Source organism: Xiphias gladius, chromosome 22 (assembly GCF_016859285.1).
Source record: "Xiphias gladius isolate SHS-SW01 ecotype Sanya breed wild chromosome 22, ASM1685928v1, whole genome shotgun sequence".
NCBI classification, from domain to species: domain Eukaryota; kingdom Metazoa; phylum Chordata; class Actinopteri; order Istiophoriformes; family Xiphiidae; genus Xiphias; species Xiphias gladius.
In genome coordinates this window covers 5,350,523-5,374,614 of record NC_053421.1, presented here as the reverse complement: position 1 = coordinate 5,374,614, position 24,092 = coordinate 5,350,523, and the positions used below count along the sequence as shown (strand labels likewise).

Here is a 24,092-nt window from a genome sequence, read left to right as displayed (position 1 = left end):
TTTAGATGATTTAGGTTAGGGGGCATGTAGCAAAGGCTGCAGAAATATGCATTTCATGACACTTTATTTAAAGCTAAGTCAGTGTATATTATTGTGAATATGTAATGGAAAAAGCAACTTAAACACCAACAGACTGTCTGTGGATATAGATGTAGTTATCTTAGCTTCTATACATTTTTTCAGCTCTGCTGCCATGTGGGCCCCCCAATACAAGAATTATGTGGAAAATGGTTGGAAAATTGTCACCACTGTAAAGTTGTTTGAATGTCAAAAGACAGGACAGAGTCTGTTTATTGCCGTCCTCCTGTATATGTGTGTGTTTAGACCTAGCCACACACATGGATGTGCTCCACACACGATGTGATGGATATAAAGCTGAAAAGGTTGAGAGCCAAACTATCTGCCTCTTATTTAGACGTGTGGAGAACAGAGCCTTCCACATCCAACCGCATAAGTATACACACACACATGCAGCCATAATGAGCTTCCACATCAGCTGTTTTCCACCAGTCAGTTTATTGTATGCAATCTTCTATTTCTACTTCCAACAGCAGCAGGCCTGTTCAGTACCAGTAAACAGGAACTTTGTTGTTCTTCTCCCCCCGTCCAAAATCGTTTAAACAAAGAATCCTGTTGTTTTGCTCGGGGATAAATAAAGGGCAAGAAGACTAACCTCTGAGGTGTCTTCTGTCTCTGTTTTTGTGTGTGTGTGTCCTGCCCTGGCCTATCCTGCAGCTGCTGCACATCTGCATCGAGGGATGGGGGAACTGGCGCTGGTCAGAGGCCTTCAGCGTGGACAACGTAGGGACTCTGCTTAGGACCATTCAGTACAAAGGACGCACTGCCTCACTCATCATCAAGGTGGTGCAGCTCAGTGGTGTCCAGAAACAGGTACTGTCAGTTTGGGTTTTTTATTTTTTAATTGTTCTTGTTGTTGTTTTTGTTTGGTTAGGTTTTCATTGTAAACACACACAAATCCTGCAACCATCATTACACAAACAAATTTTTTAGTAAATTACAAACATGTATCTTCAAGGTTAAATAAATGTCAGTATCCTAGCTATAAGACATAAATATGAAAAATATTACATTTGCTGTTCTAAGAACATGTTTGATTTGACAAAAAAGAAATCTTAACTGAATGCCTATTCACTGGGTTTTTTCTGGTGCTTCCAGCTGTATCTCACTGTTTGGAGTTTGCTCAGTTGTCATGGAGTTGTCATGTCGGTATTTCCTGAAAAAGTTATATATTTTTCATTTCTTTTACCCAAATAAAGTTTGATTGGAATGATGGAGAGCATTACCAAATCCAAATTTCATTTATAGAAAGTACTGGCAACACTTTTTAATTGACAAGTGAAGATTTGTGGTAAATATACACCAAAGCAATAAACAAAGACCAATGTTTTCAACGTTCAAGAATATAGGGATCCTGCAGATTATTGTTCCGCTAACCTGTAAAAAATCTTGTAAGTAATACATTACCATAGAGAAAGCAGGAACACGTTTGCTTCATTATGCATGTTGACTGCTGCTGTGGAAGCCTGGCCTTTTTCCCAGTGCTCATTTTTAGATGAGCACTTTTTAATATCCTGTTTTGTTTTTTTTTCCATTTCTATCTTATGATTTGTAAGTTGCTCGGCTAGCAACAGGCTGTATTCCGATTCCGTTCTTGTCAGATTTTGTAATCTATTTTAAAGTGCTAAAACATAAGCTTATGATCTTGAAGCCATCCAAAAACACAGTGTGCCCCATCACTTCTCAAAGAAGATCACAGAAAAACATAAACCAACCTAAACCAAACCGTAAACCAGCCACGTTCGCCTTTTTATGCCAAAAATAGTAGTGAATCATGTTTGGATTTTTCCACAAATATAAGGCAGAGTTGATTTATTCCTGAAAATGCAGAGATGCCATCAGATTATTGTGGTGACACTTTGTTATGTAAACAGTGTCATGTGTCGTACATGTCTCCCTCTCATCCTCCAGACAAAACAGACTCAGCTCTCACATTCCTTCCTCTGTCTGTCCCTGACTTTGCTTACATCTTGTTCCCATTGGAACCAATGATAGGGTATGAGCATTGGTCACATCCAATTCACAACACAAAGCATCATAGTGGGACAGCGGCTGGCACTACAAAGGAAGCTGGCTCCTGTCTGCGTGAGCATACCTCATCTTGTGTTTTTTGGGTGAGGGCTTCATTCTCGAAGTGTCACACACGGCTGTCCTCTCTGTCTCTGTCTAGGAACCCCATGATCTTTTATTGTGACAGTCTCTTTATCATTTATATTAGCACTCCATGTTAACTGCTGTTAAAAAATGCCCACATATAAATCATCCTCATATAAATACCATGTACACACGGATCTGCACATAAATGCATTCTCCAATTACACGCAAAAATCGCACTTCGATGCCTGTGGGAAGACACGTGCAGGCAGAGGCATTAGGTCTGCTACCAACAATTATTGTCATGATCAGGTAATCTATTTTTTCCCAAGGTTCCCAATTTCAAAACGATCAAAATGACACCTTAAAATTACTTTCAGTACCCAATAGGTGTTCAACTCACAATTATATACAAGAAGCAAATTGTCACCTTTAGAGGCTAGAAACAGTGAATGTGTAGCATTTTTGGTTGATGAAAGACTTAAAAGATGAATAGGTTATCATAGTTGTCTGTTTTTTTTTGTTTATCCACTTACTTTTTGACTATTCAGTGGTTAGAGATGTACATTATTCTACTTTTGAGTTGCGTGTCTTCTTTTTTCTGGATCTCTTACTGAGTTCATAATTGCTATGGCTCGGTTCAGTGATTCTTTTTACATTCTATTTAAAACAGACTCATACTCTCTCTTTCTTGTATTTTTCACATCTGTGTGTTAACAAAGAAAGGAAGAGGAAGATAGGCAGTTAAGGAAAGAAAGTGTGTTACGGTGTTGTGTGTGTACATTACAGCAAGCTGCAGACGTGAGTTCACCTTTGAAAGGATATAAAGTAATAATCGATGGAAAGATTTCCCTCATTAGGGGCCAAGATCTTTCTCTCCAAGATCATTATCAGTGCCACAACCTGCTGAGCACACACAGCCATGCACACACATGCTAAGGCATAAACACACTCATGCACAGAGGGTGGTGTAAACACTCAGTTCTGAGCGGGATTAGATGTGTCAAAACCAGATGACAGCTAGCTGGTGGCGCTGACATAGCTGTATGAGCATATGCTTTGTACATACACACATTGGGCCTCATGCAATAACCAGTCGTAGGAACAGATTCCTTCTCGAGTGCTACGTATGAACAATCTAAGACAATTTGTGGCATTCACCGATTTTCTACTACATGCTAATTTTCTTTTAGATACAAGCAAAATTCACATGTGGTCCAGACGTGTAACTGGAGTCATCAACAAATAGACTGCCTTTCTTTTTTAAAATACTTTTTTAAAATATGGTGCCAAAATGTATTTAATTAAAAAATATCAATAACAAACTTAATGTAAAATTAATATTCTGTTCACCACATCATCATTATGGCTTTCCAGTTTACTTACAGGTTTTGTATATTTTAATATTTTTATTGGGATGTTTTGTCAAAGCAGTTGATACATTTCTGTAGTTCTGGGGATTTCTCTCACTCAGACAGCTGCCCCGGGGACCTACTGCAGGTCGCTGTCCAGTATCATTCTCCTTTGCACCCAACAGTGTCACATCACCGACTGTGGGCTTTAACAGTAATGGATGTTTGGTGAATTTTACCTTGGAAGACTCCAACAAACAAGCCCCGCAGAAAAAAAGTAAGAGAATTTTAGGACAAGAGTACGAAAGTGTTGTTGCACGAGGCCCATTTTCTGTGTATCTGTGGCACATATGTGTGCGCACTCACGTGGGTGCATACTCTATATGGAGTGATAGATAGTGACCTTAGAAAACTGTCAGGCAGTGAGGAAGCAGTCAGGTCATAGAAACTCTTGATAAGAAAAGAGATAGGAGCAATGCAGCTACGGAGGCATCATACCCTCACTCATTTGGAGAAGTAAGGACAGCTGAACTTCAAGCTATACTGATTCTAGCATCTGTGACCACTTTCCCTATTATAGGTTTAAAAAAGCAGTAGAACCCCTGTTCCTAGCTCTACACATGGAGCAGTTCTCACACACACTATACTTAAATAGCAAGCTTCTTCTGTAGGCATACATAGATTGAAAAGACAGGTTTTTGGTTTTGCAATTTGAGTCCCTACGTGTTCAACATCACGGCTGTACAGGCTGTCCCAGTATCAGCTTGTGAAAAGTGACCCTTAAACAAAAAAAGGACCTGCACAGGGTGAATCTCTTCTTTGCTTGTCGTTAAAGTTTAGAGGTTAACCCACTCTCTGCTATGCCATGCTCAATGCTGAACAGAAAGTGTAAGTACATCTGCTACGACATTATAAGGTCAGAGGCAATGGAACGTCCACATTCAAGGCATGGTATCTATTAGCTTCTACAGTGGATGAATTAGTTCATTTCTGTAGTAGTAATTAGTAGTAATTGTAGTGATTCACCTCTTTTGTTTTTTACTCCAGGTTATAATCTGTGGGCGACAGGTAATGTGCAGCTACCTGGCTCAAGACATTGAGCTGCGAGTGGTGCAGCACTATGTGGGACCTGACAGTCAGACGGTGGTTAAGGAACACTGTGACTGCCTGGAGGCTGGGGCCAAGTTATCTTCCTATGTGCTGGAGGACACTGAGATGACGGAGCTGTGTGTGAGGGCTCGAGGAGATGAAGAATGGTCTCAGGATGTTCAGCTGGAGAGGAGGAACAAAGGGAACAGCAGCTCTGTTGTACAGGTATGTTAACATACAAAGACTTTTTCTGAGGACATGCTACATGACCCTTAGGTCAACCATAACCACATTTTGGCACTAGAAGTGATTTCGATGACCTGGCTGAGCTGGTGCTTGTTAAGGGCCATTTCCCCAAAGACCTGTCTAGAGGCTTTTTACTGTTGGTTAGTCATTGGCTATACTGGTTATTTTAAATGTTATTTTCGATAAGACATGATTTTAAATTGCTCTTGACAAGCTTCATTGTCCTTTCTATAGTGTAAAATAGAGAGCAACTCAAATCTGTAAAGCATTGGGTAATTCTACATTTCCATGTCGGCTTTTGTTGTAAATAGAACAGATTCAAGCTTGTGGAGGTACAGTTCAGGTGGTTTGCGATCTTGAAATCCATCTCAAAATCAGATGTCCTAACCATAAGTTTTTTTTCGCTCGACACATAAATTGGCAGACAAAAGCACATGCGTATAGACTGTAGTAGCTCCAGAATTATGGAGCTGATTTTCCAAATGGAAGCTGAATGTGCTACCTGGACAAACGTACACCATCACTTCCAACCAGCTCTCCATCCACACACACCCATTTGGAACTGGTGAGTAGACCACCAACTGTGACCGGATCCTCTTCTCCTGGGTGGCCACAGTGGCAGAGCTTGCATGCTGCTCCTCACTGTTAGAGAACAGATTGAGATCTTCCCCTCAGACAGGCTTACAAAAGGCCCTCCAGCCCATAACCCAACCCTGTTGAGAGGAAGAAAATACAGTTTATGCTCTCTCATAACAACACTAACCATAACCAAACACTAGCTGATATGTGGGCACAGGGAGAGGCTTTGAAGGCATGTTCACATTTCTGGATTAGGGCCATACGATCACTTCTTCTCTCCATCCCTGCTGTTTTTGCTCTTGTTCTTTATTTTTCTTGTTCTCTCTCTTTGTGTGTCCCTCTCTCTTTGTTTTCTTCCCTTATAAGCCCCATGCTGTTAACAGCTATTCATTGTGCAGCTCCAGCTTCTGTGTGGGTCTGAACATCTCTGACTCCATTCCAACCTCTGCTGTTATCTCTTCTCCTCAGATCAGCCAGTCATTACACATATGGAGGGTTGGCTCCAAATGAGAGAGCTTCCTGGACTAGTAGCTGGGTCCTTAGATCTCTCTATCACTGTCTGCTTCCTATTTCACTCTCTTGTTTCCTCCCTTTCTTGTACTCTCTCGCCCACACACTGGCTCACTCTTCTATCTTGTAGTTGTTAAATCATCCTCTTTATTTATTTCATCCTCTGGTATCCAGCTTGTCCACCTGTTCCACCCTCTAACTCTCTCCTCTTTCGATAGCTGACACATTTGTCAACCATCTCCTGATTCTCTGAATCAGTAATCCATCTGACGTAACTCCACTTCCTCATATCTCACCTTTCTCCTCCCTATATCTTAATTTCACCATTTTCATCTTCTTTTGACAAAGCACAGGAAGTCATCATGACCTTATCCCAGCCCTGAGTGTTTTTGGTGGATCACGGTTATAGAATATCTGTTTGCCAAAGTTTCACTCCCTCATCCCAGCAAGGCTGTTTTTTGCAAGGGACTGAATGTTCACTCTGTCTCCCTTCTCCATTCTGTTGTCCCCACCAATAAATGAAATCCCCAATCTGTCATAAACTAGACCACTTGTAATGTGCTTTGGTATCCCAAGGCTTTAATGAGGAAAGCGGAATAAATGGGACAAACACCAGTGACACATTAAGAGCACTCAGCCTTCGGTGGGCATATTCTCAATCTGCTAAGATTTAACTGCCTGTAATGGACCATTATCTAGCACTAACAGTTGTCAGTCGCCTCAGCTGTTATATTGTGTTACAGACTTAAGAGGGACTTAACTTTTAACTACTGGGAGAAGCCAAGAAACAAAGTTTTATACGACAAAACATGATAATGTGTCACTGATGGAGGCAATAAACATCCTGTCCGTGAGTTAGGGGCTACAAAGGCATGTAAGTCATCAGATATTTTACATTCTAACCACAAACAAACACAAACAAGTTGCCCTTGAGCGTCCTTGATCAGTCTTTTCCTGTTCACACTTTGCCATAATGGTAAGATATGAGATGTATTGAAATCACTGCATTCTCTGAAGTACAGTATGACTTCTGTGTAAGTACCTTTTGTTAAAAAGTTTTGGATTGGACAGTCGGATTGATAATCATTGAGATGAGTATCTTGTCTCCTTCAGGTGCCTTGTTCCAGTGGTTCTTTACTTTATGTGTGGTGTACTCTCATCACCATTGAACCTGACTCTCACATGCAACAGAGAGTAGTGAGTATCCTGTGCCCACACACTTAGATGCACTACGTTTATTTCCATATTGCGTGCAAAGATACAGTTTTTGTCTTGAGATCTGTAAGTTTTGGTGTTGCAGTTGCACCACCAAAACTATAATTGTAATTATACAGTACGCATAGGTTTCTCCAACTCCTGCCAGGTAATGAGAGCAATATATTACTAATTACTACACCATACCAACGCATTACCTACTCATGCGCATGCAGAGGAAGTGTTCCAACAATTTCTTTTCGTATATTTTGACATGAAATGATCAGACAAGCCGGGTTCGGTTGTTTATTTTTACCTGGTTTATCTGTACTGTTGGTATATTATTTGTTATTAAGATCTTTATCACATTCAGTTAACTATCCTTGCCAGTTTAATTCTTTACACTCAATTGGTTTGTGCAGTAAGTCTCACTGAATGCCATGTTCCAGGTGGTTTTCAGTCCACTGTTTGTCATGAGGAGCCATTTGCCAGATCCAGTAATCATCCACATAGAGAAGAGGAGTTTGGGACTGAGAGAAAGCCAGCTGATACATGGACAGGGCCACCAGGAGCCCCTGTTAAACACCGAGGCTGACCTCACCCACCATCTAACTTTCCAGGCCAGGTAAAAAAAAAGAAAAACAACAAAACCCATATAGCAATATCCATTTGAGCTTTGATCAGTTAAGACCATCTAGTACATTGTATTGCCCAAAATTTACATTTTTTAAGTTTCCACCCTTTAAAGGCAAGGTAGATATTATTTAAAATAATAAGATCACTATCTCACTTGCAAGACCAAGTACACAAATCTACATGACCCACAATAATTTAACTTTTCTGCACATGCGATGATACATCAACACAATTCAGAATCTCTCCTCATGACTGAGGCAGACCTCCATCCTGGCTTTTTGATGGTTAGACATCAGCAGGACAGATTCACTTGACATTTTACATCAAGCTTATTCTGCTACAAAGGACAGAGTCTGACTCTTTTCTGCTGAAATGGATTTTTTATGCCTCCATTTAGAGAAGATGGAGAGACACTTACTTAAGATTCTCTCACACCACATTCTGGTTTCTGTGAGTCAACATGAAGACATGATCCAACGGGATCCAGGCAGATTTAAGGGGAACAGGAAGCTGGCTTGGCAGCAGCTTAGACACAGCATCAGCTCCAACATGTCAGGCTGGACCGTAATTACACCTCATTTAGATATGGGCCCTAACAGAGAGCAGGTTTTTGGCCCTGCATTGGCTCTGTATTTTTGTGTGTGTATGTGCATGTGCGTGTGTGTGTGTGTGTGGAGAGCTTTGTATGTGTGTATGCACACATGTTTTCATGGGTGGATGAGTAGTGCATGCACACATGTTTCATCGAATCTGTGTGTGGTCTGTGTCTGTCATTGTCTTGGTTAGCTATGTGCCAACATAAGTGTGACAGTCGCCACTTCATCATGGGCAGAGTCTGTCACATACATCACTACTACGCCTGTTTCTCTGGCCTAGTTTGTCAGTGTGTGTTCTCATTCTGTCATATTGTCCATATCCTCTTGTAAGAGACAGCTCTTTATACAATTTATTATAGCAGGCCACACTAAGCTGGATCAATTGTCAAAATGTTTGGTTGCATCAAAATTTGTCCATGAAAGAAACGCCGTGCGTCTGTAAGTCATATGTAGGTTATATAGTCTAATAACATCACAACTATACCTCATGTGTCGTGTCTCGCACATACTGTATAAATGACAGATGTTTTGGTCCAAAGTGTCTTTCAGTAACATGAGTGTTTACGTTTCAGTATGGATGGCCCCAGAGGAAATAACTACCACATGTCCATACTGAATTGTTGTTGCTCCTACTGTATTTGTTATCTGTACATCTGTAATTTATGTTGTTTTATGCAAATCCATGGAGGAAAAATCACCCCTTTGGTGGCAAGTAGTGGGGATCTGAATAAACAGAGTAAACGTTGAGTGTAATTGACTCCCCCTGAGATAAATTTTTGCTGTAACTGTTGTGTGTTTAGATATCTGGTCACAAAGTTTGTTGTGATTTCAGCTGCCATAAAGGAACCACCGTGGCCATAGAGCGACTGGGAATATATTTGGCCCCTTCATGCGCGCAAGTAACAAGCTCAGAAACAACTAAGTGTCTTGTCTTTCTGGATTGCAACCACAATGCTCCTTGTGTTTACGATCTGTCCAGTGCCTAAACTGTACAAACATACTCCCCTCCCTTGGCTGCCCAACTCAACCCATCACTCATCCCTCTCCATCCTCACAAACACACACTATAAACCACAATTGTAAACGTACCTTCACACATATACATATTTTGTACACACACATGCACACAAGCCCCCCTGCCCCAAACCTCTGGGATGGATCCAATCTTGAATGTTCACTGGTCAACAGCTCATCTTTCCTTCCTGTAATTACACATAGTTGTGGGCTCTAATGGACGAGGTAGAGAGCATAGCTGCGGTCTGCGACACAAGAGGCACAGACAAGTCTTAACCAGAACCGTTATGTCCTGCTCTGCACATATTGGCTACCACATTAGAGAACTGAGGGTTACAATCAGAAGCCTCTTCCAGTTTCCCCCCTCAGGAACTGCTCTGGATGAAAAGCTTCCTGTCAGCACCTTGTCCGTCTCCTCTGTCTTGCCCCAGATCCATAAGCAACAGCCCCTGTGTTCCTTTTATAGCACAATGGGCTCTATTAATAAACTGCTGCACTGGGGTAAGGGGGCTGCTTTGCTTTAGCCAAGTGGAACTGGATGCTGTCTAGTAAAAGAGAAGAATCCATTAAAGTGTTTGGATTTAGTTCTTTTTTTCTCCTTGTTGTAAAGCCATAATTGACCAGTGTCTGGGGCTGAGGTATCCAATAGGATTATTTAGTGCTGTTTAGCTTTTCCTATGATCTTTATGAATTACTGTTTGTAAGGCAAGACAGCATGTCAGGAGGAAAAGTCCCAAACAAAAGGCAGATTCAAACCACTTGAAGTTTCAGAGTAAAAGCAGAGTTTAGCTGGAGGTCACTTTAATTGTTCTGAACAGAACAAAGGGAATAGTCAGTTGCTGTTAAGAGTTATCTTGTTCTATATTGAAATAAAAAGTATATTTGAATTGTTTCTGACATAGAATAAGTAAACAAGCTTCCAAGCCAGATTTGCTGACAAAACATACAGTAGTAGTTCAAACCATGTGCCTTTATGAACCGAAAAGCATCTAGGTGTCCATTTCGAGCAATCATTTATGACACCACCCACCAGAGGAGGAGATAATCAAGTAATGCAGTGTCGGCTTGGTAAGAGGACCTGCACATTGTTGGGTAAAGATGACATATGGTTTAGAATCACTGAAAATATTTATATTTAAAAATATTCTCCTGTGAAGTATCTGTTTCAAATGGAAACTGGTCAAATTTCCCACACACAGAAATAAAAGCTTGCATCACACTCACGCTTGTCTTGTTAGAGAAATCTGTAATGATATTGTGATTGTGTTCTGTCCCTCAGGGAGGATGAAGATGCCTCCCACTGTGCTGTGCCAATCTCCACCAGCCTGATCAAACAGATAGTGAAGACTGGAAATGAGGACAACCTGAAACACATCCTGTCTGACTTCTATGGTCCAAGGACCTCTACTGAGCCGCCATGGCCCTACGTCACCAAAGATACTGACAGGTACTAGCCTACAAACTTAAAGATGTGTAATGAATGTTCTTATGTCTTTGAGGGTAAATACAAATGTAGTAAGCCAGTATGATAAGCATTTTGCGCCTCTAATTTCATGATTATTCTTCAATGTCTGCTTAGAAACAGATCTTGAAAAGTCTGTCTGCACTTAAAAGCACCCGGGTAGGATAAATAAGCTGAAGCAAAGCAGGATGGAGAAATAATGACCATAAAGCAAGTTATGAGCCAGATTCATACACACAACATCATGAGTGCATGAGCCATAACCCAGCAGGACACCATGACACCTCATGATCTTTTGTAACAAGGCAACATGTATAATTCTCTTCATCTTTATTATAGCACTTTTGTGGCAAGCACTACATCTGGCTGTTAGGATTTCATAACACAGATTCATCAAGACCCACCAGAATGTTTTTTTAATAGTAGCCTTCTTACAGCATCTCTTCTCAAAGCACTGAGTTGTGCAAGCGAGCCTTTCATGAGGGAGGCTTCTATTTATTGCTTACTCTTTGTTCACATAATAAAACAGTTAACTGCAAAGACAATGCAGAGCCATGCATCAGACATTAGCAGCGAGCCCACTGTAGTCCCCACAGACTGGAGATTTAGGCTGTCATTCTGTCACAGTCCCACTTTCTCACACAAGTCACAGGGCCTTGCATTCAGTTAAAACTTGGCACAGGTTTGCAGAACGTACAGTGTATATGGTGTCTTATACTATCGAGCAGCACACACATGTGCGTCCCTCCATATATGTCACTCTGGGACTCGTCTTTTGTCGCAAAGCAATCAGATCTTGATAGCAGTGGTAGAAGACGTAGCCACATGCTCTCCCACAGGCTCCAAGTTACAAAGAGGGCCATATGTCTGCCTGTGGTTGCCTGGGTTGCTCTGCTCCCTATACATACACAAACACACACAGACTTTTACCCAGCATACGCACACCACCATATACACTGTTCACCTTTAAATGTCACACACAATAGGTGTCAGTGCAGGGCTGCTCTCTGCTAATGCTGTTGAGTTTTTCTGTCAGTCAGGCCTCTCTCTTCACTGTGATCCATCCCTGTGAGACAAAAGCCCAAGACCATAGCACATTTCCCATCCTGGAAAGTGTTAGTTTGTGTGAAACCCAGAAATCTGCTACTTTATGTGAAGGAGTTTAAGGAAAAAATGCTAAGTGAAAAAGGTGTCATTAAAGGATTAATAGCACTGACTGCTATTTCTAAACACACTCAAAACTTGGACAGCAAGTGAAACCCGCAGTTTAATTTGTATATTTTCCTTTAATGTTGATAACAGTGACACAGTTTGCTGTTTGGAGACTGCTCAGTCTCTGTGGCACAGCGGAGAAACCATACCAACTGAGCTACTTGGCAGAGAGTGTGTAAATATTGTGTCTTAAAGGGACAGAGGAAGTTGAAAGTGGTAAATGTTATTTTTCTTTCTCTGCCGGATTTTTAGTGGCAGCAAGGCACCTCCACAATCATTAAACAAACATCTTTTAGTGGTTGGGGTTAGAGTAAGCTCAAGCTTCAGTCTGTGTGTGTTCAGAGTAGTGTTCCTCTCAGAATTCACACTTCTAAAATTCTCAACTCCAGAGTTGGCACATTTTGACAGAAGCTGCCGAGCACATTTCTTTCAGTTACCTTTTTTTTGAGCTCCGTAATGTGATTAATGAGCCCTGAACTTTGCTGCCCCCAGCCTTGAGGTCAACGCCCTGTCTAAGCACACACACACAAATAGCAGTAAATGGTAAAGAATAACTATCCCCAGGGCTTTTTTGGTCCCGTTTCTCAGCAGTGAGTATTTGGGTGTGTGATATGTTTGAAATGGCAGGTTGGTAGGCTGAACAGAGTCTAAGAGGCCTTGGGGAAAAGGGCAGTCTGGGTCGCCTTTGGTGGCTTTGAACTTCAGAGTAAGTCTGAGAGAACTGTTTGTTTGGCTCTCTTCTGGCACTCAGCGCTGTTTAGGGCTCACAAGACCATGATTACCGTGAAATGTCTGCTCTGTCAGTAGATTGGTGGAAAAATGTGTTTCTGTCTATCTGCCTGTGTCTCAGCATGCCCATATGTGTTCCTAGATGGTTTTGTCAACTATTCTCTGTTTGTATTGCATAACTTATTTACAGACAGTTTCTTTCTATGTATTTGTTTAGCTTGTGTGACTGTTGTCATTGTGTTAATGGTCTGCACATTGTAACAGTAGAGAATTGTTTGTTTATATATGACACATTTAAATACCTGTTTAATGCTGCATGCTGCTCGGTATTTGGCAGTTTGTAAAATATGTCCACAGACACAGACAAAGTACATGAGCAGTCAGGGGAAATGATATCCTTAATCCTGGTGATTGAGCAGAAAAGAGTTTTATTACCAAGCTGATCTGACAATTACGGTTGTTTATCAATAATGCATTACAGGTAGCTGTGTGTCTGTCTCTCTGTCTATATATAACAGTATGTCACAATAGCTATTATGTCTGAAGTGTTTACGGTCCATGCACCCATAGCCTTACTTCAGTAGCTTATATAAGAAACAAGCTCAGCACAGTAGAAATTTGTTCAGCATGTCTGCCTGCTTGTCTATAGTCTTGTCTAGACCATAGCATAGACTATTTTACTAGACCAAGGCCTCCACCGGCTCTGTCTGTATGATTGGATCAGTGTTATTATTATTGGCTTTTAATAAGTAATTATATAGAGGAAAAAAGTGTAATATATAATATATACAGTATATACATATATTTTCCAAAAACAGCGATAAATTCATTAAAGATCAGAGGTATGCAATCCAGTCAACATCCTATTCTTCCTATTCACAACCATGTTACTCTTGCTGTAATACAAATTACAAGCTACTTTGGAGTAACGACGGTAGCACCACACCCTTGTCTCATCAAAGGCCAGCAAGTTGTTCATAAAATTTAAGAAAGGCATCCACAACTTGTAAAAATCCTCAACTTAACTTCTTACTATATAAGTCAGTTATTCTAATGCTGAACTGCAAGAGATCTCGTTAGCTAGCTATAATTTGGTCTTTGAATATCCATCCATTTTAAAGCAATTACACATTTGGCTTGGAACAGACAGAAAGTAATTAGTTTGTGTTTCCTTACATTTCCTGGAACATTTTCAGGGTATATAGTCTGTAATAGACATATTTTAGCAGGGGAACAGGGGGGAACAGGAACAACACTTTTTTGCCAATTTGGAAATCAGTTCATGAACCTCTTTATAGAATATCTGAAACTTCTGACATTCCGACATACAGTGGAACGGGGTACCAATTTCTCCATTGGATCAGTCTGTTTTCTGTCATATACTGTATACCTGTCAATGGTCACTGCAGTACAATCTAATTACTCTCTTGCTATTAGGATGATTTCTGTGGAAATGTGTTCTCTCCCCAGGTCTGTGCTGGAGCCCCTTGCCCAGTGGGACAGTCCCATGCAGGTGAAATTGTCCTGCTGGAAGTCTGGCCTGAACACTTTGCTGGTGGAGCTGCTGCCCTGGGCCCTGCTGGCCAATAACTCCCAATGGGACCTCTGGCTTTTTGAGGGAGAGACCATTGTTCTCCAGATACCAGCCGGCAAGGTCATTGTACCACCCAACTTCAAGGTAGGATGCCATCTACACTATATGTATCGTGCAGTTGACACATTTAAAGACAAAGAGTCAAAACCAAAGCTACTGAGGCCAAAGTATCATAGTTGTTAGTTCCAAGTTCCAAAAATGCTGTATTCAACATTTCCCGTAATGTAAATCACTAGCATCTTTTGTTAGACTTCCCTTACCAGGTAAATGCAACATGTCTTCCAAACTCCATGCCTCCAATTGTAACATAGGCTTTCTACTGAAAATGTGTGGTCTTCAAGCCCGAATCAAAATAACCCAGATGACACCATCAGGGTTATTTTCTTAGACTTTAGAAATCTCCCTCCAGATCCACAGAAGAGATTATACAGTAATTTCCACAGGTTCACAGGACAAGTAAAATAACTTGCATATGCAAAAGTATATACCCAAAAACAAATTTTCTGTTCTTAATTTTTTTATACCACTTAGACTTCTTACACACCATTTGCTATGCTACATCAAAGGAGTCATATTGCATGAATGTTTCCAATCAGGACACAATTTAACCAGTAAAGCTAATTCTGATTCTGAAAGACATTAATAGATTGTATGCTTTCCAAATCTTAGTCACTCTATGAACTGCAGTGATCTTAAAATTGCACTAAAGATATATTTTGTTTTTAGATCAAGACCTGGAACAGCCTTCAGTATGAAACCAGCTCTTTTCTCATTTCAGTCTTGACTAATAAGCACAAAACCTGAGATCATTCACCAGAGCTGCATTACAACAATATTCCCTGCCTAAGTATTTATCTGCAGCCAAGCTCTGTCACCATATACTGTAGGCATGTCTTCTCACTGGTTTCTGAGATCAGAGGAAGAGGTCTGCAGATGGTTTTCCCCCTGTGGAACATAACACACACATAAACAGATTTCTCTGCCACTAACCCAGGGCTAAGCGGGAAGGCAACATTTCAAAGAACAAGTGCTGATACGGTTCAGCACAAAGAAACAAAATAAAAAGTGGTAAATGTGTAATAGCCTGTGAAATAGAAACAAATAAAGCATTGTTTCCATAGCACCCTGCTATTTATCATGGAATGACAAGTGGAGAGAAGACTTGGTGACTCTCAGAGTTGATCGGTTGGGGGGGGGGCGACTTCTGATGCTGAAACAGATGCCACTCAAGCATATGCTAGGCACTTAAATTACTATGGTTCTCATAAAATAGCCTACAGTGGTGGAGGTTATAGACTTCTCAGTTGCCAGGACTGTGTGAAAAGCTATGCAGGAAACATGGACACTGTCAGAAACACTGTGCTGAGTTAACAAGAAAGAGAAATGAAGCCACAGTTGACCCTAGCATCTGACTGTTTCCAAAATGCAACCAGACTCAGTTAATTTTAATAGTAACATTTGTCTGACATGACTGACAGTGATTTCGCCTCTGATTCCTTTATCGCTTTCTCAATCACCCATTCTCACCCTGCCCCCCCTGTATGCTATCTTGCTCCCCATGATCCAGGAAGCCTTCCAGATTGGTATCTACTGGGCCCATACTAACACCGTCCACAAGTCCACAGCACTGAAACTGGTCCATGACTTGACTTCTCCTCGATGGAAGGAGGGATCAGGCTCAGAGGTGGTCACTCTGGATGAGGAGGGATATGTAGAGGCCGACATCACCCTGGGAGCCTTCCCTGGAAGACAGAAGGTGAGGGAAACAACAGTCAAAGTTTAAAGCTTAAATAACACGTAGTCACCACTCCTCATTGAATGTCCTGATATTTAAAAAGATGTATTCCAAACAGGGAAAGTGAAGTAGTTTATAGAATTATAAAGTCAAGACAAATTAGGGTTTTAATGGGGGACTTTGTAGTAATATATCAGAATGCATTTTATACGTTCTGGTGTGTTTATTGAATTACATGGACCTTTCAGCTGTCTTTATTCATTAGCAGTTTTATCTACCTCAAGCCAACTGTAGTTAACCAAACTGTTTACTTGCTTAGATATATATACTGATACCAAAACAGAGATATAATGTGATATATTGTTAAGTAAAATGGAAAAAAAAGAAGCACATTTTTTAGACAGAACAAAAAAAGGTATACTGGCCTTAAAAAACATTATCAAACTATGAGGGAATAAAATTTAGGTCTTGAAATAGTTATTTAAAGTCATTGAATTCTACTTTAAGGCAATGGATGGTACCATGAAAATGTTTTTAGTATAGTGGAGTATAATCAGTCAACTGAAAACAGTTTTTCAGAAGATGTTGAACAGATGGCAAATGAGTGAAGATTTTCTCAAAACTTTTTTGAATGTATCTTTTATTACTGCATCAACTTCACTAGCTATGCATCTCACCACATGAAGATGATATCCAGATCTCTAACGTAAATAATTTAGTGTTTTTCACTGTATCACTTGTAGCTGGCAACTTAGTGACTGTTGTTTCCCCTGTAGCTGTGTCAGTTCTGTGTGTCGTCTGTGGTGAGACACGGCATCCAGATCCTACAGATAGAGGACAGAACAATTCTTGTCAACAGCACTCCTTACACGATTCAGTACAGGCCTCTGCTGACTGACCACGCACTGGGAACTGATAACCAGGTACTGTGCATAAATGCTCACATGAACACATGCTTTCTCCTATCTGTAGCCTCAACTGGGCATTTCTCTGAATCACACTTTGAAACAGCCATGCTGTTTTTGTCCTTGGTAAAAAATTTGAAACACACTAATACAGAATCTTTTTGTATGTTTTTTTTCCCCACCTTTATTTAAACATTTAAAACAACTGCTTGTGCTGGCGTAGTGCTAGAACATCTGAGACAAGTTTTCAAAGCGCTACAAGGAAAATATTTCATACATCAACACCTAAATCCCCACCAGCTTAACTGTTTGTTCCAGCTCTATTAAACACTGTGAAATCCTGCAAATCCTGGACGCACAGCTTCCGTTCCATACTGCTACCTCATAACAATAAGGCCTGTGTGTGTATGTGTGTTTTAATGTATCTATATGGTCCTGCATCATGTCTGTCCTGTCCTGCTTAAGTCCCTGAAGCTTCACACATACAGTATCTTCCCTACGCACATTACTCACATACATCCACCCCACCACTACCACACATACACATTGCAGGGTTGTAGCAAGCCGTTTTCCATCAGATAATGTTGTTCCCCCTTCTTTCCCTCCACTGTTCTCACAATGTGGCAATGGCACTTCATAAGGACATTAGACAAACACCCAGAATTGAATGCAGGTTTCCCTTCTCACTTTCATCTGCTGCTTGTCCCCAAAGAGAGCAACAATGTAGTGATGTCATCTAACAAGCCTTCAGATCCCCTTAAAGAAGGATGGCAAAGCTTGCCAGTTGCCACTAATTGACTGAAAAACTTTTGAAAAAGAAAAGAGCCTAAAAAACTACATAGCGGGTGCTGGGCTTAACAATAACACAAACCACAAACAAGGCCAGGAATGCCTTTTTAGTTGGTCTATTCATCATGCTTAGTCCCTAATCCCTACAGTCCTCAACTACTCACTGCTCACTGACTGCTAAACCAGCACAGCAGGGCTTCTCTGCTACCAATTTATCGCTAAGCTCAGTGGGAGAAAGAAGAGAGTACAATAACAATGTGGTTTTACCATGTATCTTTTGTTGTAATCACTTGCATCTTCTTTGCTTACAGTTTTTCTTTTCTTCTTTGCCTGCATGTCCCATCTCATGCATGCCCTTTTCTAATGCAACTTTTGTCTACTCCCCTATTACTTTTTATTTGCTCTCCTCACCTCTATGTTTTTTTGTCTCTTCTTTTTCTTCTGTCAAAGCTTTTTTTCATTTTCTGTTTTTTTCCTTCCTCATCTGTCTCCTCGCTTTAAATTCTTTTATTTTCTTCTGTTTTCTCTCCTCTCCTTCCCTTCTTTCTTTTACTTGCCTCTCCTCTCTTTCTCTCTCCTCTCCTCTTCCTTTTCAACATGTTTACATTATGTCCTCTCCCCAGGCCTGTGAGATACCAGAGACAGCAGTCTTCAGCATGGCTCCCTCTGAAGACTCATCCCTGGCCAAGCCCCGCTCAGTGCCATGCTGGGACCTTGTCCAAACCAGTGTCCCAGGAAAGGTGGAGTACCCTCTGCCACTCAGACACATGCTCTTCAGCTTGTTTCCCAGGCCTGATGCCGGAGTTGGATCTGCAGCATGGAGCCTCCCTGCTCCCATTCGACCAGACTTCCCCAGGCAGAGTTTGTCTATTCCTGGGGAACCAGACTCTGGGACTGGCCTTAGCAGCAGGTGGGTGTAGCGGAGCATTTGTGGTTTGCTGGCTGTGACAGTCCATTTAGAGCAGGGTTCTGAACCCCAGCTGGCACAAGACACCAAGCGTGGAGGCACTGTAGCTAGTCACAGCTTGTTAAACACTGTAGATGAAGCAAAATGAGAAATGGCCTCAACATTTCCACTGTCAATTTCTCAGCTTGTCTTGTGCAATTGCTCCCTCTCAGTCTATTTCATGTTGTTCTTTCTTTCTTACTTTCTTTTGTTTTTTTCTGTCTTTTAGACTTTATTCTTCCCTGAATCTCTTACCCAATGGGTAGCCTGATTAAATAGCTTTTTGGATCGCTTTCAATTACCAAAAACACAGTGCTATAATACAATAAATAGGCCGATGTGCAAATAATGTATTGTTTTCACAGATATACCTTTGTGTTATGGTGTTTGATAGGCCAACTAGGCTTCACTCATTTGCTGTGTGTTTGTGCACTAAAGTAGATATAAACAAAAGCACAAATATGGAGACACACACATACACACAGTAATGGTGTGTCACTGCCTGACCAAAGAGATTTGAGAATGGACGTAGCTGTAATGTGACGTTTTGCATGCTAGACGGTGTGTGGGCTCCTATCTGTGTTTTGTTAGAATGGTTTGGGATATGAGCTGTCTGTGCAAAGTTTATTTACGGGTTTGTTTATTGATGTTTTTATTTATGTCTTGCAGAGCCATAGTACTGACATATCAGGAGCATCTTGGGGTGACATACATCACTCTGAATGAGGACCCCTGTCCTCGCATGCTGATCCACAACAAGTGTCCTATCCCACTGCTGTTAAAGGAAAATGTCAAAGGTAAGATGGGCAAGGTCTGACTGGACACCTCTCTTCTATTCCGGTCCATTTCCCAGATCTTCTCTGGGCTTTCCATTTCCTTTGCCACACGCTTTTTTGGGTTACCATGCTAATTTTCAGTTATACTATTTTCTCTTATCTGTCATAGAAACTCCAAAGACTGAGGTATACTGCCGTCCTCTGCCTGCTAATTGTTCTCTGCACCATGAGCTCTACCACCACTTTTCCAGTTTCCCAGAGTGCAGGCAGAAAGAGGTTCTGCCCGCACTACTGCTGAAAACCACCTCAGGCCACAGCACCACTGACTGGACTGACCCCGTAGATATCAACTGCCTCGGCACTCAGGTAGAGGCATGCATGTACAGTAAACAACAAAACTGAGTATACTCCTTGTCATTATCAGCAAAATGTTAAGTAATTACAAGTCCTGTCCATTTAATACAATTTTATTTGTTTTTAGCCAAAGCCAAAATGGAATGATACCAATTAATTTGAAAAACAAACATTTGACTAATCGAAAGCTCCATATTTAAGAACCAGCTGCAACAAAAGTCAGTACATCTTTCATTAGTGAGATTCCATTCTTTTATTTTTTTCAATATTTTGTATGTCCGCCTTTATTTTGAGGATTTGATCCTGCTGGACATGGATGAAACCAGTCTTGCACAAATCTGTGGAGAGATGTTCTGCTGTTCTCCACAGATGATTCTTTTCAGCTGCTCTGTGCTGGAGGGGATTTGTTGCTCTGCCTTCTGCTTTAAAATACTCCAGAGGTGATCTCTTGGATTCAGGTCAGGGGACAAACTTAACCAGCTCAAAGCTTTCACTTTAAAAAAAAACAAACAAACAAAAAAAAAAAAAAACTCTTGTTGTGTTTGTTGCAGTGGGTTTGGGATGATGGCATGTAGGAAAATTCCTCTCCTGTCTCCTGTGAGACTGGGAGTCATCTTTTCATTCAGCATTTGGGTATAACAAACCTGCATTCATAGTGCCGTCTAAAAATGTAATCTCCCCTACACCATTTTGCACCTATGCAGCCCCATATTAGCACAGCCCCAGCTCTATGTTTCACAGTCGGCACTATGCAGTCACTGTGGTAGTCCTGGCCAGGTCCACACCAAACATGCTGGACTCCATGTGATCCAAGCTAATTTCTTTTGGTTTCATCTGACCAAAGAATGTGGTGCCAACATCCATCAGGTTTCTTTTCATGTTCTTTGGCAGAGTTTAATTTTGCAGTTTTGTGAGCAGTGGTTTTCTTCTTGAATGCCGTTCCTAGAGGCTGACTTCATGCAGTGTCCTTCGCACTGTGGGATCTGTCAGTGAAACACCAAATTCCACAGATAATCTTTGTGCCAAGTCAGTAGCACTTACCCATCTATTTTTGTGCGTGGAGTCATTTTTTTTAGGACAGTCACTGCGCCTTCTGTTATTGGTGTTACGGCTCTTCCCGTACCTCCCAACCACTGCTGCAACTGTGTTTCAGCTTATATTCAGTGGCCTACTGATGCTCTTGTACCCTCTCCCATCTTTATGCAGTCCAACAATCTGGTTTCTTAATTGTTCAGGTGGTTCCTTACCATGTGGAGCCGTGGTGCATTAGACACAACCCTTGTTTGTTTTTAATAATACTGTACATAATATGAAATACCTTCAAATACTCTTCAACTTAAAAATAATACAGCTATTGTAAGATGGGACAATTCTTAATCATTTAACATTTTAGTGATATTGCACAGCAGTGTGCTCAGTTTCATTGTATACTGTAGGTAGGATATAGGTGTAAAGCTGTGAAGAGTTTATCTTACATGCGAGAGCATTTCATTTCCCTCAAAGCAAAATATACAGTACATTTCCCTTTTGGTAACTATACTTTTTTATGACTAAGTAAAGGAATGTAACACTTCATTATCCCTCTTCTCAAAAATGGGCCAATCTCATCTGTACTTGTCAATACACACACATTTTCCTTAACTTCTTCTTATCAGATTTTACTTTTTTAATTACAACTGGTACACATCCAAGAACTTGACATCACAGTTCCAATAATAAGAAAACAGTCCCTGTAATGGCTGGTGTGTGTGTGTGTGTGTGTGTGTGTGTGTGTGTGTGTGTGTGTGTGTGTGTGTGTGTGTGTGTGTGTGTGTGTGTGTGAGTGCCCACTGGAGTTGAGTGGCGAGCTAGCCTAAGTAGTTTTGGTCTGGTCAGTGTAATAGTGTGGGATTAGCTAGATGTTAAGGAGTAGTGTGTCTAATGTTTGGTGTTGTGTCTAGCCAGCTGCGGGTTGGGGTTGAGGTTGAGGCTGTGGATCTCTGGTTACTTTGAGGTCTGTGTCTGACCTCTGTGGTAGGGGTGAGAGGTCAAAGGTTGGACTTGTTATGACTGCTCAGCAAAGTGTTCAGAAGGGATCTGCTTCCTTTCGTCACATGAGGGGCTGATCATTCTGGACCTGCAGTGGTGGAGGTTAAAGTCAGACACATGTATGCTCTGAAACACACACACATGTGATGAACAATGTAAAGAGAACTGAGCTGAGCTATGATTTGTGAATGGGTTAAATTACCTCCTCAAAGTTGATTCAAGGTGCAACTCTCTTTCCGTGGCCTTTCGAAATTGTCTCAGTCCATCTCACCACAGATTTGTATTCTGTTATGTTCAGGTGGTGTTCCTGCCAGGCTTTGGGTGTCTCTACATAGGCCTGGTATATGAGAGAGGTACCCTGGTTTTGTCTCTGGCACCAGAGGGCAGTGTGGATACTGTAATCAACCAGCATAGCAGGTATGTGTCCACAGGCAGTGGTGTTATTGTTGTTGTTTCATGCTCCCTTTATATTTGAGTCATAATAATCATCTGTGCATGTTGTTCTTTGTAACCTCAGGATATCTACCACTGTGCCACGTACTGTCTTCAATTCAAATTGCTTAATGATTATTATTAACAGTAATGTTTTATGCAGCAGCTGTTACTAGACTCCAAACATGAAGAAAAAAAGCATCATTTTCACCACAGGAGGGCACTAAAACCTTCTTCTGTTGTCTGGAGTGAAATTAGCTATATAGTAGAGCATGGTATTACGCTCTGCAAGTCAAGAAAATGCATGCAAATAGATAAAAACACGAGCAAACTAAGAAGACATCTTCACCAGTTTGACAACACATGCGCTGCATTTAGACAAAATGCTGCCAAGTGGGAAAACACAACCAAATACAGAAACGCTTAAGGGGTAACAGTAGATATCTGGAATAATATCGCAATCATGCGATCAAATTCTTTAAAGAAAGGATAAAAAACAAAACTTAGATTTTTCAGCAGACATTTCAGCCCCACTAATGGATAGTAAACCTCAGTAACTTTTGGAGTCACCATAGTAATAACAAGCATATCCCAGCCCTGGTCATCACTTTTTACTTACTTCTGGCAACACTTCCGTTGTTTACTGTGCTACTTGCAGTGTTTCTGTATTTGGTTGTTTTTTTTTTCCACTTTGCAGCATTTTCTTCTAAATGCTGGACATGTGTTGTCAAGTTGTTGGAGATGTTTTCTTAATTTGCTTGTGTTTTGTCTATTCTCATGTGTTTTCTTACGCTCTCAGGGCCACCGTATTACAACTCTGTTCCATTACATCAACATGTAGCTGCTTTGTCATTTTGTCAAAACAGGAAATTGAAATATTCACATATGAGGTAAATGTAAACAATTTACATCAGTGATCTCTGTTAATGTGCTCTGGTGGTAGGAAACTCATGAAACATTTTCAGCACAAGATGAATGAGTTTGGCCTCTTATCCTCTGTGAATAATCAGAATCATCATACACATGCATAGTTGAAACTTGAGATATGTTGGAGGAGATGGAGGTGTTTTTTTGTTTTTGACAGCAAAAAGGACAGTTAAACTTGCGACAGCCTTACCTATTGCTACACTAGCAGGAGTGAAAAGCCCACTCGGCTTTAAATTTTTTTATTTATTCCACTATATCATACTGTGCTTTCTGATTAATAACTTCTGTTTGGTTTTCAGGCCTTCCAAACTGTCCTTCAGAGTCCTCCTGAGTGAGACCAGTGTGGCGCTTAGTGATGACATCACTAGCCCCTCTGGTTCTGTGGAGCTGCTGAGACTCACGTTGACCAAGCTGCTCCTCAGCCTGGCTCCAGCACCTCCCTCCCTTCCCCTGGAGCTGGCAGGTGACCCTGGCATGGGCACAGCGCCCCTCTTAGCTCTGATGCCGGATACCTCTCTGATTGAGGTCTTCTGCTCCAGTCTGCAATTAGACAACCAGCTTTATAACCGAGCAAGTTTCCACTTCCCCGTGCTGCTGTGCCAGGATCAGAGAGGGGGAGCTGATCCCGGGGGTCCGTGGAGCAGTGATGCCAACCCCACAGAGTCTCCTGAAGCCCTGGAGGAGTTCAAAAGCTCTTGTTTCCTGCAGCTGAGGATGACGCTGTCTGGAGACAAATGCACTGTGGAGGAGGTTGGATTCATTCCTCTGTCTTTGTATTTGCATTTCATTCGTCGCAGTAGACTCTGCACTAGTAC

The 24,092-nt window shown here is 41.2% G+C and overlaps 1 protein-coding gene across 4 annotated transcripts in view; it reads left to right on the top strand.

The window, feature by feature from the left end:
* The window catches only part of LOC120784419 (vacuolar protein sorting-associated protein 13B-like), a 339,421-nt gene that overhangs the window by 304,894 nt on the left and 10,435 nt on the right, over window positions 1-24,092 (top strand). For 3 of the 4 annotated variants that reach the window (XM_040118221.1, XM_040118219.1, XM_040118222.1), the window contains exons 47-59: window positions 736-891; window positions 4,572-4,838; window positions 7,062-7,145; window positions 7,592-7,767; window positions 10,668-10,835; window positions 14,262-14,469; window positions 15,953-16,141; window positions 16,897-17,043; window positions 18,438-18,724; window positions 19,430-19,557; window positions 19,706-19,902; window positions 22,217-22,335; window positions 23,577-24,027. In XM_040118221.1, the coding sequence (XP_039974155.1) occupies window positions 736-891; window positions 4,572-4,838; window positions 7,062-7,145; window positions 7,592-7,767; window positions 10,668-10,835; window positions 14,262-14,469; window positions 15,953-16,141; window positions 16,897-17,043; window positions 18,438-18,724; window positions 19,430-19,557; window positions 19,706-19,902; window positions 22,217-22,335; window positions 23,577-24,027 (2,577 nt within the window). Of the gene's footprint in view, window positions 1-735; window positions 892-4,571; window positions 4,839-7,061; window positions 7,146-7,591; window positions 7,768-10,667; window positions 10,836-14,261; window positions 14,470-15,952; window positions 16,142-16,896; window positions 17,044-18,437; window positions 18,725-19,429; window positions 19,558-19,705; window positions 19,903-22,216; window positions 22,336-23,576; window positions 24,028-24,092 lie in introns of those variants that run through there. The other variant, XM_040118223.1, reaches the window with a different exon arrangement.